The sequence below is a fragment of the Atractosteus spatula genome, chromosome 16, assembly GCF_055471065.1.
Source record: "Atractosteus spatula isolate fAtrSpa1 chromosome 16, fAtrSpa1.hap1, whole genome shotgun sequence".
NCBI classification, from domain to species: Eukaryota; Metazoa; Chordata; class Actinopteri; order Semionotiformes; family Lepisosteidae; genus Atractosteus; species Atractosteus spatula.
In genome coordinates this window covers 11,047,616-11,062,963 of record NC_142721.1, presented here as the reverse complement: position 1 = coordinate 11,062,963, position 15,348 = coordinate 11,047,616, and the positions used below count along the sequence as shown (strand labels likewise).

The following is a 15,348-nucleotide window of genomic DNA, read 5'->3' as shown; positions in this document are numbered from 1 at the left end:
TTCTAGTGTAATTTAGGTTTTTAAAAATGCTTCATTTTAAAAAGTAAAATGCAAATAAGAAGAGAATCATTATAATATATTTATGCTTCCACAAATTGAAATGGTATTTAGTAAAAACATAGACTGTGGCCATAGTATCAGACACCTTTTACTTACATTTCTGTAATTCGTGTTCTAAGTTCAATTTTTTATTGTTGTTGTTTTACACAGGAGAGCATTCCAACAATTTTATAAGGAATATGTGGAATACACATGTCCGACAGAAGACATTTACTTGGAATAGACAGCCCTGCCTTGCCCATGCTCCTTGTACATTATTGTGTATCATATCATGTTGCATGAAGGAAAAAAATGAAACATATTACATTTAACAAAAAACCAGACATCTACTTTTTTGCTTAGAAATTTTCTTTGGAAAAAAAAACGTCGTGTTAAGCAACCATTGGTAGAAGGGTTTTCTTATCAGCCCTGCAAAATCTTATTCAGATGATTACTGTGCAAAGCACAATACTCTACTGCACACAACTTTGTGTTTCAGATCGTTTTAAGTGGATAATGGACATGAGATTGAAGACTAGAATTTTATGTTCCTGAAATATCAAGATTGTATTGTAACAGCTAATCCAACTGTAGGTTCTGTAGGTTTCGATAAAATTTGTAAGCCTGAAATTAGATGTCTAGTAAAGATGTATAACAGCCCATTTTATCAGCCTTTTTGGATAAAAGATAATGTGAGCCTGTGAATTGAGCTGGAGATCTGTTTAAGTCCTGTATTTGCACAGGAAAGAGACCAAAATGTATGGCAGTTATTTTTTGGACAGAATATGTTCCAGTTTTCACAATATTCTTATTTAAGAAATTGAAATAATAAATATGGGAAAAAATCTTGACTTCTTTTACGGTTTTTAAATACCTTTAGTTTTGAAGCAGATTATTTTTAAATTAATGCATGCTGTCCCATATTTTATTTTCTATTATGGATACTTTTTATTGGGATGCAACTTCCTGTGTACAGTGGCATAAAGCCTAGCTTATTACACCCAGAACATGGGGGGTAGACAGAGGCTAGAAGACACAAGCTTCAGTAAACTGTGTTTTTGATACCTCTGAAACCTGGAAGTGTGATTGAAATGAATATAAAATTAAATCGTTTAGAAGAAACTCTCTTTTCAGTTTAGCACTGCATGGAGGACTGAACATACAGTAAGAACTTTTAAAGGTTCTCTAATGCAAGCAAGAACCAAGCTAGGTTGGTGAACTATGCAGTGCAGTTATGAATAGCAAAGCCAATTATAAATTTAATTTACAAAAATGTGAACTTTACATCTTTACAGATCACGAATATTTCCTGTTTGTGTTTTTGGTGACAAAATTAAGGGCTTAAATTCTCAACATATGTGCACTTTTATCTGAATGAAATAAAATAATCATGAACTTTTTCAGTTTGTAACAAGGATATATCATAATACCCAGATACACATTTTCTTGACCTGATAACCTGGAGGAGGAAAAATTGACTTCAAGTGAAATGTCACTGTCTAAAAGGTCTGTTAAGTAACTACTGTGTTAAGGGTGCGGTAAACCACATTTCAGATGTTTTTACAAAATTTGAGTAATTTCGTTTAAGAAATCAGTAAAAAATTAGTTTTTGTAATCTGATAAGTATTCACAAAATATTATTTTATAAATGAATTCTGTCGGTTTATTAATAAGATATTAATTCCCATACGTAATGAATGACTTGGTGTTGCTAAACTTAGAATATGTATACAAGTAATATCCTTTCCCAACAGAATTAATTAGTATTCAGATCTCCATAAGTAGTGCCTATTCTTATCATTGTCATTAAAATGAATATTTTTCTTATATGGAATCGAAAGTGGGGTGGTATCAGTTGCTTGGTTGGCTTCTATCAGGGAAAGAAATATCTGTGTAAGTGTGCATGGAGTCATATATCAATATCCTATGCCAGATATCTGTAAACCAATAATGCATTAATGTGGTACTGATAAATGTCCCTGCTGAAGAGGATAAGAATAAGCATTGTATTTCTTTCATATGCAATTGTTTTGCCTTTCATCTACAGGTTTCGGTAATATAGTCTACAGTATATTGCATTATAAAGAAGACTGGAAAACCAAATTAGAATAATTGAAAAATTATTTATGAATAGCGTTATATTAATTGAGATGAGCCAATTCTCACTTACATAGTTTTTTTACAATAGAATGTATTAGATGTTTTCTTTTTTTATTGAAGAGCTGTTTTGAAATGCTCGCTAACATTTTTTGTTGGTTTCGCACAATGAGCATTTAGTTAAATGTGGTCTTGGGTACTGGTATTATAATACAGACAGGTTGCCTGAAACATCTTTTTGAAGCATAACCAGATACTGTTTGCAAAGCAGCAAATAGGATCCTTAGAAATCTTGTGCACTTTGTGCGCTTAAGGTTTTAGGACCACAGTCGATGATACAAGCAGTGTAGAAATACTTTGTTAAGGCTTGAATCTTCAAAAGAGTAAAAGCACACAGTTTTGCATGCAGAGCTCAGGCAGGTCTTTCATTGTTATGTTTGAGAGATTTGTAAGACAAAGTGAGGAATTACAGAACTGCCATCTGTGTTTCCATTATGCCTCCTCTGGTAAGTTCCACATGACTGTGGTAAAGGACATGAGTGAATGTTATTTCATTTGACTTCTGTGGATTGCGGTTCTATAGTAAGGGCATGGGAATCCAGAGAAAAAAACCTTTGAAGTGAATATCAGAATGTTTCTGAGCAAGAAGAACTTTAATTTCATCACTTACGAGATTTTAGCATTTTTTTGTAACTTTTCACAGGCAAACTATCACTGGAAACCTACAGTAATGAACATTTTACAAAACTAATGTTGGCAGCGTGCTTTGCATATTTTATAAAATGGCCTTGATTCAAGTGGAGATTAAAAAAAATCTGTCTTTAAGTCTACAGCATGATTTCAATGATTAATTTCAGTAAGAAAATTGAATGAGTCTTATGTTGAGAATTTTTGTATGCATTATGTTTCATTTTAAAAAACTCTATGTTGACATATAAAGTAACAGGAGAAGAGAATGATGTAAAGATCTGCCATAATTATTGTAATTACAATGTTATATTGTATCAATTCATACTGTAGTGTGTGATTTTTTTCTTTTTGACCTTTGAAGTGTATATTTTTCCCTTAAAATTTTGAAAGCAGTCTCCCATTTGCATTGTCGTCATTTTTGCAAAGCAAAGGTTTTTGTTAAGTGACCGATTCACCTTTGAAAAGGTGCCACTTGTGACTCTGGGTGTGGAACTGTGTCCTTTTTTGACAAACCTGTAACAATTGTAATACTGGAAGGATGGATCTGAAGAGATCACGCCTTGTCTGAATACTATAGTTAATACAGTGCTTAGTTCTCTGAAATAACTACATCTGTTTGGTCTTTAACGAAGAGGGCTACAAGGGGACAGATTAAAGTATCCAGGATGCTCGGAGGAATTGAACAAATCAGCACTATGGACTTCTTTAGAACAACAGGAAAACGATCTTTTATCAGTAAACAGAAACCAGAAAAAAATAAATGAGTAAGTGCATTTAAAATGGAGAAAAGGAAGCATTTCTTTACACAAAGGGAAGTCAACCATGTTGATATATATAGAAATGATATATATAGAATATATAGAAGTTAATATATAAAGAAATGAGATGGGTAACATAAACATATGAAATAAGAAATGCCTGTGTTTCTTTCAAGGAGATACTTGGATTAATTAGCATCTCATGACCAAACAGGCTGCTGTAAATAGGAGGAAGAGCTTCCTCAGTTTTGCAAACATGATTATGCTCTTATGAATCTATGTGAACATTCCCTCAGGGCATGTGACAACACAAAGAAACCACACACTCATTAGTTATTCCTTAGCTTTTGGTTTGAGTTGCAATAATAATCACTCCATTACAATCTCTATACTTCTGCGTTACTTCAGCTTTTATTAGAGGTAGTGGCTAGTAATAATCTTCCAGCTCGGGTTCATTTCTTTCGCTCAGGCCTACAGATTGAAGGTTTGGATATTGCCTATGTGCCTCTGGCAGCTGCAGGTGTGGTGCCACAGGTTTCTGGCCATAATCTGAAAAGCAGTATAATTAAAAAATAACACATGGACTTCAAATGTTTATTTTATTGTTTAATTTTTTACACTGTTGGTTTGGAACTCGGATTAGGTTTTTCAGACAATGCTGGTAATTTAAGACAATTACTGTTTTTTTTAAATACAAGTTTAATGCCAGTTAATGCTAAATTAAGCACAAAGAAAATCCACAAAATGTTAAAACGGATAATTCAGTGACATTCAAAGTAAAGTTCTTACCATCAAAAAGCACAACATGCCTTTTTGGAAGTTCAATGGCATAGAATGGTTCTTCAGCCTCCCTCACATAGCTAGTTTCGCTAAAGAAAAGAACACTTATCAGGGTGTAAAGGTTACCTTTTCTGTGATTCAACAGTGGGTTTGGAGAATATCACTATGATTCTAACATTGAAAATTCTGTTCTAAACTCATACTAGAGTATGAAACGATACTAACACTGAATATTTCAAATCAGGTTTAAATTCACTTTGAGTTAGGTAATTTTGGTTACAATTTGAATTGTCATTTCATTTTTTTTTCTGATTTTAGTATAAGGTGCACTGAGGCATATCCTGCTTTTAAAGGGGAACTGCAGTCCTAATTTCTCAGACCAGTTATTAAATCTTGGTAACAAAATAAACTCATTGACAGTATAGAAAAACATTTCAAATTTCAAATTAAGCAATTGTGAACCTTGTAAAAGTACTATAAGTTGTCATGTTGTCGCCAGCCCCTGTTCTCATCACAGGTGAGAGTGAGAGTTCCCATGAACACTGACGTGAAGTGGCCCTTCCTGTCTGTAATGACTGATGTAATGTGATGTTTGAGCGAATTAAATACAGGTTTTGCAGCAGAAATTGCACTGCAGGACGTTTCCAACTTGATCGGCATACATAGTTAAGTTCCATTTACTGGCAAAACTGTCTTGAAGTTGAGAGCAATATGTCTGTTGGATTAAAAGAGATGTGTTCACAAACCCGCTTGTTTACAGTGTAATAGAGCTGCTTCACATCACCGGATGTTTTGTTGCCTCGTTCTGAATCACAGAACATGGAGCTGTGCATCCCTGGAAATTACATCTATTTTGTGACACAGTTACTGTGTACATTTTACACACATTTTCTTTCCAATTCCAAAATTTAAAAATAGCATTGCAGTCCTCCTTTAAGGAATATGTATGAAGCGCTACAAAAAGGAAACTGTGGGGTTTTGTTTTTTCCAGCCATGGGAAGAAATTAATTTTTTATTAGTAGTAGTAGTATTCTCCCTGTGAATCCTATCTTCATGAGTGCTGATGGGAGGTGTCTTTTTACAAGAGAAGAGTGGCGCTCTAGTTGTGAATGTCCTCATGGTAATGAGAACTGAAGCTGTAACTGAAGCTTGTTTGTGCACAACTTAGAAACTACTGTGGGAAATAAACTGATTTCCTGTTGTAAAACAGTAAAGCTTAACAGCAGTAATATTATTATTGCTTTAATCCGTTTACAGGGTTTCATACATTTGAATACATTATTTCTCCCCATAGTCTATTGCTTTCTACCAGTGAAGAAATATCTTTATAAATTAATCTGTATTGTAAAGCTGAAGGCTATTTTAATACAAAAAGTATAAGATCTCATCTTTCCTTGAATCTATTTAGCAACCTACCGTTTCTGCACTGGTATTGCAAGAGTGGTTCCAATGAAAACTGCAATCAAGAAGTTTACTGCCAGGTTCTTCATTATGAAGGACTACTCGGCCTTTGTTTAAAGTACAGTTCCAGACAGCAATACTTTCCTAAATGAAAGTTTGCTGTGACGAGTTAAATGAAAGCCCTCTTGATATTAGAACACTTCTTAGAATGTCTGCAAAATCTCTTCATGACATCACAGTACAGATACCGCACAGCAACACAAGGCATGGCAACTAGCACAGTCAGGTTTCAAAGCAGTCCGACAAACATGTTCTGTTTTGCTTTAGATTTAGTTCTATTCAATACATTCATAAAAAAAATAGTTACTTTGCCTTACACTACCTCCCAATCCAGAGTCTTTGGAACAAGTCAGCAATGTAACAAAAAGAAAATGCTGGAAGCCACAGTAGTTTGATCACATTTTTTTGTATGTAATAATTACACAAATCTGACACTACAGATTACTGCACCAAATTGATGACAGACCTGCGTTAATCCTAAAATTGAGTCCTGAGCCAATGATTTGATACACCTCTGCAAACTGATCCTTAATCATGCCAAAACAAAGTTTGTGGTTGCTAAAACGGTGGAGCTGGCAGACTGTGATTAAATACAAGCAAAGCTTTAAATGAACACAGCACAAAAAACAAAATCACTGTAAGGGTTTTTCCCGTGTGTTTAAGGAATGTCAACTGTGAAAATAATTCCACTTAAAAACAACCTGCTTAGCATGTTCTTCATAGAAACTATAGTAGTTATACAAATTATCATAGCCAAACTTTCTTAGTACTAATGCATTTTTAGTAATACAAGGAAATTCATTATTTTTTCAAAATTTTATTTCAAATAATTTCGGTTACATTACATGAAGGTAGTGTACTATGTCCTCCAGTCAAAATAAATACACCATGCACATTAAGATTATTATACTCCTGTGTAAACTGATTCTGTTTTACAGTATTACTGTGTCATTCCCTTGTACATACATACACATATAAATAAACTATTTCTCAACCAAATGCCAAAAAAGTGTTGGTTCCTTTCTGGTATAGCAGGTACACCACAGGGTGGCAGTAAAAGAAACAATTATCTGTGCAACAACAAACTAGAGGATAATACAGGTGCTGTAAGTTCCAGGGCTGCTGCAGTACTGCATTTTTTTCTAACAATGGTAAATATCCGTATACATTCACATTAAAAATGAATGTAGAATTGCCCATAATTTTTCTTTATATATCTTCTGAGTCTGGGATCAGTAATTGTAATAAATTAGGCTTTACGTCTGCACCGCGAGCTGAGGATACCCCAGATCAAGCCAGCAGTGCCACCTGGCCAGTTATATGTCACCACTAGAAAACTCCGGCTATTACTCGCGTAAGGACATGACCCAGGGTGCCACCAGCTGGGATAATGCTGGGATCACCGGGCTCAGCCTGTACCCTCAGTTAATGCTTTTACTTGTTGAGCCACTTGAGAACCCTTGGACAGCACATCCGGTCACCTTGCAGGGGAAGTTAGAATACTAATTTATACAGTCTATAGCATCTGCAATTTCAATTCCTACGTGATACGATTCATCTTTCTATTCAATTTCTTCTTGAAGTAAAATTAACTATGAGATCTTTTGTAGTTGGCTAATTTTCTACAATGTGAGAAAGCTTTTAATATAATGGTTTCAAAATGTTGCTATCATACTGCATACTCCATAGCTAGGGTGAAACCTTCTCTGGATACAGATACAATAAGCAGATTAAGACTGTAAGTCAAGATAAAAAGATTATTTTACTATTGGTGTTTATCATACAGTGAAAAGCGTTTGATATATGTCCTTGAATCTCATACTCAACTCATGTTCATGCCCTTGGAAGTATTCAATTCCAAGCGGCCAGAAAAGAAAAAACACCATCTTGTTCTAATGCATGACTCTTCACAGCTCTGGGGCAATTACCCTGCCTAATAAGCAAGCTAACGAAATGTGTGTACTCTAGAAAGTCTAATTCCAGTCATTAGGGCACATGCTTTTCTGAAAGAAATGGAACAGGGTCCCAGCGTATCTTCCAGACTCTAATTTTCTGAAGAGTCGGTTTCTTCAGTGGATCCATCACTTTCAATTTCAATTCTCTTCCGGTGACAGAGAGATTTCCGAGGAGACGCCTTCCTGACTGGTTCCTTGTGTCCAGTTGTACTGTTGCCACTGTTAGATGTCGGGCTCACTGAAATCTGAGCAATTCTAGAAGAGATGGAAATGGGAAAGTGGTAAGAAAATGTTTTTATACTGCTGTAAGACCTCCTGGTTTCCTTGTATCACTGTGAAAAATACAATGAATGACTTCAAAAAGCTCCTGCAACTTTACAACATACAACTTAATGTTACTATAAAACATAAATGTCATAAATGTCATCAAAACAGAAGGAAAAAAACATGGATTTGGCAGATGCCTGCCATTTCATATGGCCCAGGTTAGCAGTTTTTTAAATTAATTCTGATCAGCCAAAAATCAAACAGATGTTTTAAATCAGTTGATGTTTTGTGAAGTGAGAAACCTCAAAAAGTTTGCCTTATTTTCCCATTCACACCTAAAAGAAGTCTTACTAAAGACTTTTAGTAAAAGTCTTTAATAAAAAAAAATCCAAATTTTGACAGTACAATAAAAGTACATATAAAATAAAATTGTTTACAAAAATTTTCAGTAAGAATGTTTTTATTGTCCATAGCTATTTAAAGGGTTGTGTCAAGTACAAATTTGTCATCTGGATTATTCAAGTTGACTTACAGTTTCTCCAGCTCTTGGTCCATTTCAGGATCTATGAGTAAATCCGTTTTGTTTGGCAGAGAACCTGGAAATGACAGAAGTGACATAAAGATGAAGGTATTGGTTTTCCATTCTGCTGTGTGATTAGTTATTTCCTGTTACTTCATAACCACAGAGCATACAGTATTTACCCATTCCTATCAAGAATCATTAAAAAATATCACTTTACCATTTCAAATGGCAAATCTGGATATATTAAGATTTAGAAAATTTCTCATTAGCTTATCCTTCACTTATTGTAAATGACAGATTGCCATTGCAATGTCCTGATCCTCTAAATTAGTGAGAAACACTAATTAGAAACATTTGGCTTAGTAGTATTCATGATAAAAGGAAAAACATGTGTACTGCACTTCTCCAATGTTCAGAATGCAAAGCAACTGCTGTTGTTTTCCATCTGTATGAAGAAAACATTTCAGTATATTGCAAAATCCCATTTTGCAGAAACTCCCGTTTGATCTTTGCACATTAGTCATTCTTTCATCCATCCCTCCCCTGTCCAAAAGTCTCTTATTCCTCGTGAGGGTCATGGCACGTTCAAGCCTGTCCCCAAAACTCATGGCACAAGACATCCTCTGGACGGGATGCCAGCTCATATTCGTCATGCTTACTAATGACATTTAAAGTATTGAAGGGAATGAAATTATACATTTTTAAGTAATAATGAAAAGCCAGTCAAAAGGAACATTTTTACAAGAAGAAGCAATTATTCCTTAATAGTGGGTATATTAAATTATAGCTGTCAGGACAACATCTACTAAAATTACTTCAGCTGTTCTAAGCCTAATATTGTAGATGACAAAGTGCATAAGAATCCTACAGAATCGTTACTTGTGGCTGATTAATAGCCCTTTAAATTAAGTATAAGACATATTACGTAATTCGGTTAATAGTTTTAATATTGGATGACTGTGCATTCCCTCCCAAATGCAGTTTTGAGGCGAGAACTACATCTTGCTATTAATCCTGCAAACCAGTTTTGCTCTTAGTATAAGAACCAATAAAACAGCATTCTTAAACTTTGTAACAGAAGTCTCTACAATTAAGTGCACGGTTATTAAAACATTTAAGGAACCATTAACAGAGACCACATCATAAAGACTAAGATATTTCAAGTCAAAGGCCAAGGCTTTACAGCAACACCGATAAAACTGAGGATTTGAATGAAGATCACCTTACAGATCCTTTAATTTGAGTGTTGGAGACATTTAATCCCCTAAGCACTGCAAAGCAGTACCTTCTATAAACTGTTTCTCAACGTGTTTTTCGGAAAAGACTAAAAGGCCTTTAAAACTGTCATTGGTTCTGCAGGCTGTTAGCACTGACACCACAATCAATCTCTCAGCACAGATTAGTTGCACCAAGCCCTTTTTGGTCAGAGTTCTTTCCTAAGAAAACACGTTTGACATCAATGTGCTTTGCCAAATTATGTCACTGTTGGCATGGGTGTATGATACAAAATATAAAAGAAAAGGCCGATGAATTTATTTCATTTTTCTGTCACTGTAAACTTACAAAGTGTTTTTTTCTTAAAATGCATACGGGTGTGGTAAGAAAGATTGCGGTTCTTACCATGTGATCTGACAGGTATCTATTGAAAGCCTCTTTCAATGTTAAACAGTTTTATCTGAACATTTATAAATGGTTAAAATGCACAATTTGTAGAGTACTTTGTATTGCATTAATTAAAAGTCTGCTGCTTTGTCAACAGAGTATTTCAGCATGCAGCATTCTAAATATAGTTGTTAAAATGGTGCAAATTAAAACCTAAACTACACAATGGAAAAGGTTACAGCCTCTTTACTTTACATGCTGTATGTCCCTTCTACTTGACCTATACAAAAGTCACCACCTGAACATAGATGAGTGGCGTTCCCTGAAGAGGAAAAACGAAAACTTTCTTTCAGCAAGTCTTTTGGAGAGCTTGGATCAGTAACAAAATTACTTCTTTAGAAATCCTTCCAAACAGACCTAAAGCAATAAATCGTTATGTTATAAAGTATGAAAGATTCCAAAAATGGTAAAAGAAACCATCAAGGGCTTCTGGATTAACACATCAGACATTTATGAACCATGTGCCTGTGCAAACATTCTGTAGCTGATGTGTTCAAAGTGAAAGCACATTCTTGTGAAAGCCATTCTATGCAGCTGACAAGCAAAATATAATTCTCTTTTCTGGAAAAGATCACGGCTATACTGTAAATCACCAATGGGTCCTACCTACAACAGCACCAAATCAGATTTGAAGATTCGCAGTGATTTAATTGAATTATATTTTAAACTTGAATTATATTTTAAACATTATATTCTTAAGGGATATATTTACATATTCTTATGAGAAGAAATCTGGAAGACTGGACACAATTTTAAAATGTATAGTAATATTTTCTGATTGTTTCCTAAGATCTGTATAGAGCTTTACTATTGTTCTCTGTGCTTTAGCACTAGCAAGCATCATTCTGGAAACTTGCTGATTCACACTCCCAGAAACAAAATCCTAACTGTCACGTTGCTTTGCTACAGTACTGCACAACGGGGCCTTTTGTGCTGCTTTATGTGTTTTCATAGTCGTGAAGACATAAATGACATATTGTGCATTGTTTCTTTGCTGATAACATTCATTTCATAACAACCTTATTGCTTCATTGCTGCACTGTAGTATTTTATGACAATTGAACTGACCTTGAAGGTTTTCTGATTTGTTTGGTTGCCCTCTAAAGGAAATATAGTCCTAGACAAACTTCTAACATTTGCCTTGTCTGCGTTCCTGCTTCATGCTGCCCAGCATCTGCATCTGTAAGACCATGCATATGTGCCTGAAGTTATATTCTTTATCAAAGCTTCTGAGCTTTCTGTGTATAATAATGCCTTTCCCCTGCCTTCCTACCCTCTATTGTATGTGTGCAAAGAAAAAGAACCTGTCTAAATATTTAAGGGGGGTTTAATTAATGAGCTGAAAGATGTATAACAATGTCTTCAGTACTTTATAAAGCACACATACATAATACACTGAAAATAATAAACTTAATCCACCTTGCTGTGCATCTGGGGAAATCCTTAGATCTTTCCAAAATGAAGATGTCTTTGGAAATCAATAAATGTCTTATTTTCAAAAGCCCTCTGCTAACACTACATAAATTATATCTAAATGGCTTTTGTGTAGATGGAGAAGGCATTAACACTGAGACAATGAAACTGTTTTAGTGCCAAAAACAAGCATTCCTGTCTTTTTTTTCCACCAGCAAATCAAAGCAGCCTGCCTAGGTTTTTTTTTTCCCCCAAATAGAAACAGTAACAAACAACACATTAGTCACAACTTCAAGGTCTGCCTCTGAATTAAGCTGGCATCTGATCAGAATTATTTAGTTTTTAAATGTGGGATGGCAAATCAGGATTTTATTAAGGATAAATATTTTGAATTATTTCAGTTCTTAATTTGAAGAAAAGGCTTGGAAATTAGCATGCCAGGTGTTGGGTTTCAGTTCTGGTCTCACTTAGGATTGTTGACTTGGTCTAATTTAACCAATGGATTCACGTATCACTAAGAATGCTTATTATGAGTGTTTTTGGTAGTGCCATTTTCATATCTGTCTGCACAACATTAATTGATAATCCAGTAAAAGTTGTTTTCAAAGCTATATGGAGTATCATTTTTAATACACGTTTGTGGCCAACTGAAATTAAAGCCAACCTGCCACTGAAGGCCATTAAAGACCTCTGATCATTGTAAATAGACAGACTAGGTGAATAATCATTGATTGATAATGAGTTTGAAGACACATTCTCACATGGGTGTGATTAACTAATTGTTTGGTCTAAAAAGTGCTGAGGAACATGAGAATGTAGGTGCATGCCACGTTCTTATTGGTTGGGCAAAAGCAATTAGCTGTTTAGGGGGCAGTCTGCAGCCTTTAAAAGCCTGCCAATAAACATTTTGGGAGTTTTTGAGTCTGATAACTGAGAAACAGTTGTTTTATGTGGGTTAAACCACTTGTGTACATTTTGGCCTATATTTCTGGTCTGGTAAACACAAGTGTCATTTTGATAACTGTCGGATCTTTCATCCGTCCCATAAGGTCCAGCCATGAGTAGCTTTTGTAGCTGAGTTCGTAGCTGGTATACTTACCAATTTCACAACTAATTCCCTCGTGCTTTGCAAGAGCAATCAGAAACCCGTAGAAGGACACGCGCTGCACCTGCTGAAGGATCTCCTTAATAGATGATGTTGATGGGTGGCTGTTAAAGACATGAAACAGTAGTAAAAGATGACCATTACAAAGGTAATCTTTAAATCTTTTGGTGTGAAAAGGTGTAATGTGTCCTTTAGTAAAATAAGAATGACAAATATAAGCAGAAGAGAAACTGAGCACAAAAAGCAATATTTCACACAGAGGAACTAGATTAGCCATTCATGGTTAAATCCTTGTAGCAACAGAACAGAGCTACATGTTACATTCTATTACGTTAGTTTAACTTGAACAAGGCAATTCTTTTTCTGATGTATGTATATACAGTAAGTCTCAGACATGGTATAGTGTGCTTTTAACGGTTACAATATTAAAGAACAGACACTTCAAGTCCTCTATCTAAACTGATACAGAAAGTAGGCTACAAGATAATGGAATAAAATATCCAGATTCACTTTATTTTCCCCCCTTTTAACTACTTTAACTCAATTTACACTTTAAAACTATAATTTCCTTGTGCTAAGCAGATGCAATCAAGAATGAGACTAAAAAATAATTAGCCTATTACTTTGAAGTCCCCATAAGTAAAACTACATTCTTCATCTAATCACACCTGCTATCGTTTACACTTATGCCAGATGTATGTAAAGGATAAAGTAGTTTGATGGAATAAAAAAAAACTGATGGCTCATTTTGTTAATCATGAATTCCAGTCTAAAGGCAATAGAAAAGACTACTGTATAGCAGGGCTGTATCTAATTCATAACTGTACAAAAGGCAAACTTCAGACGCTCAAAGCCTAGCAAACATCGCCACTACTTTAAAGTTTTATGGTCTGATAAGCAGAGTATAGCCTATAAAATACAAATAGATATGGCTTAACCTAAGGTAAAAGAATATTTAACTGTTTCAAGAGAATAATGTGGTTTTCAAAAGATACAATGAACTTCAAAAGATCAAAAGGAAAAAACAGGCTTTGAAAATCAAAGTTCTTTTGTCAAGAAGTACTGGTACAAAGACCTTCATAGTAAGTGACAGGTGTGTTTGCATTCAAAAACTTTACCCGGCCTCTTATTAACTGGTTAGACGTGCTGTAACACTTACAAAGTAAATCTAAATTTCAAGCATGAGTAAATTGTTAATTCTTCTAGATTTTATTGTATGTACCAAGTATTATTCTGAACTGTTTCTACTTTTACTGTTCTTAGTCACATCTTTTAACAATTAAAGTGGGGAAAAACATGAAATAAAAGGATAAAAGCAGAAATACAGGATTACATTTTAATGTCTACTATACATTTTAAGATTTTATTTATAAAACAATTTGATTTTGAAGAATTCTTACCTATGCTTGTATCTCTCACAGAGAGCTTCTATACATCCAAAAAAAGTAAGAGAGTCCACCACATCCTGAGGTGTAGTCTCAGTAGTAGCCACATGGGGAAGCTGTTCTACTGAAGTAGAGGTTGGGACGATCACAGTATTAGGGCTTTTCCCAGACAGCAAATCTTGGTATATCACTGCAATACTCTCGAGAAATTCTAGAATTTAACAGATCACATAAGGTACTTTTAATAGGCTGGTATACCTGACAGAAAAACACAACATGCATTGCAGTTAAATGAGAATTTTAGCAAGACATTTGTATAAGACACTAATCAAACTGTCCTTTTGTATTCATCTTTGGGATCTTGCAAGGTTTTTTTTTCTACTTGCAGCTTATTGTTTTCATCCTGCCAACACACACTTTTTTAATTGTAAAAGTTCAGTTTTCCAAATCTTGAAAGATACTACTGTATGACTGTCATCGTGAAAAGCAACAGAACAAGACTATCCTTTCCAGGATTGGTAGTGTATTCACTGATCCGACCTAAAAGGTCTGCAGATGTTTGATATACCTCCAGGTAATCAGAATTTTGTTGAACCAGCAAGGGTTCATATGTTTAAAAAAATACAAATTCATTTTAGTTTTCTGAAAAAACAGTTTCTGCTACGACAGTACACAGACCAAAATATTATTCTGTCTGGCTTGATTTCTTTTCAGTAGAGAGTGTACCTTAACATCTAAACATTTACTTCTGCATTTTGAACACAAAAATATCAACTTATCTACTGACAAGAGACTTTTATTGGTAAATAAATACAGTATACTTAAGAAGAAAACTTAAACAATAACCCTTTGAGCTACAGTTTGACCAACATGAATTCCAGGATTTGGATCAAGGTTTCATTCATACTTTGAAAGTGAAAACAATTTGAATGGTCTTTAAGATTTCAAAGCATTTTTAAAGCATGCCACAGGGTTTTTTTTAAGAGTTTTCTTTTTAGAAATAGGCCACTAATAACACTTTGCTACTCTGAAGCATATTTCCAGCTTCTTTTTCCAGTATGGAAAATGTTGGCTAATCTGGCCAGTTCTGCTCATGATGCTTCTGTACAGCAAGCTCCTTCTTCAACAAGCCTCATAAGTGTAACAAATCTAATAAGCAGAGAGTTTAAGATGAAACTTCCTCACGTTACCACAACATCTGAGATGAAAGAAG

The 15,348-nt window shown here is 34.7% G+C and overlaps 2 protein-coding genes across 2 annotated transcripts in view; one reads left to right on the top strand and one right to left on the bottom strand.

The window, feature by feature from the left end:
- The window catches only part of mapk8ip1a (mitogen-activated protein kinase 8 interacting protein 1a), a 46,658-nt gene extending 43,513 nt beyond the window's left edge, over nt 1-3,145 (top strand). The window contains exon 13 of the mRNA XM_088935052.1: nt 211-3,145. Within this exon, the coding sequence (XP_088791178.1) occupies nt 211-283 (73 nt within the window). The 3' untranslated portion in view covers nt 284-3,145. The remainder of the gene's footprint in view (nt 1-210) is intronic.
- Nucleotides 3,146-6,679: 3,534 nt separating this feature from the next.
- The window catches only part of cstpp1 (centriolar satellite-associated tubulin polyglutamylase complex regulator 1), a 50,198-nt gene continuing 41,529 nt past the window's right edge, over nt 6,680-15,348 (bottom strand). Inside the window, exons 6-9 of the mRNA XM_088934844.1 lie at nt 14,151-14,346; nt 12,745-12,854; nt 8,580-8,643; nt 6,680-8,035 (exon numbers count right to left, since the gene is read on the bottom strand). Coding sequence (XP_088790970.1) covers nt 7,870-8,035; nt 8,580-8,643; nt 12,745-12,854; nt 14,151-14,346 — 536 coding nt within the window. The 3' untranslated portion in view covers nt 6,680-7,869. The remainder of the gene's footprint in view (nt 8,036-8,579; nt 8,644-12,744; nt 12,855-14,150; nt 14,347-15,348) is intronic.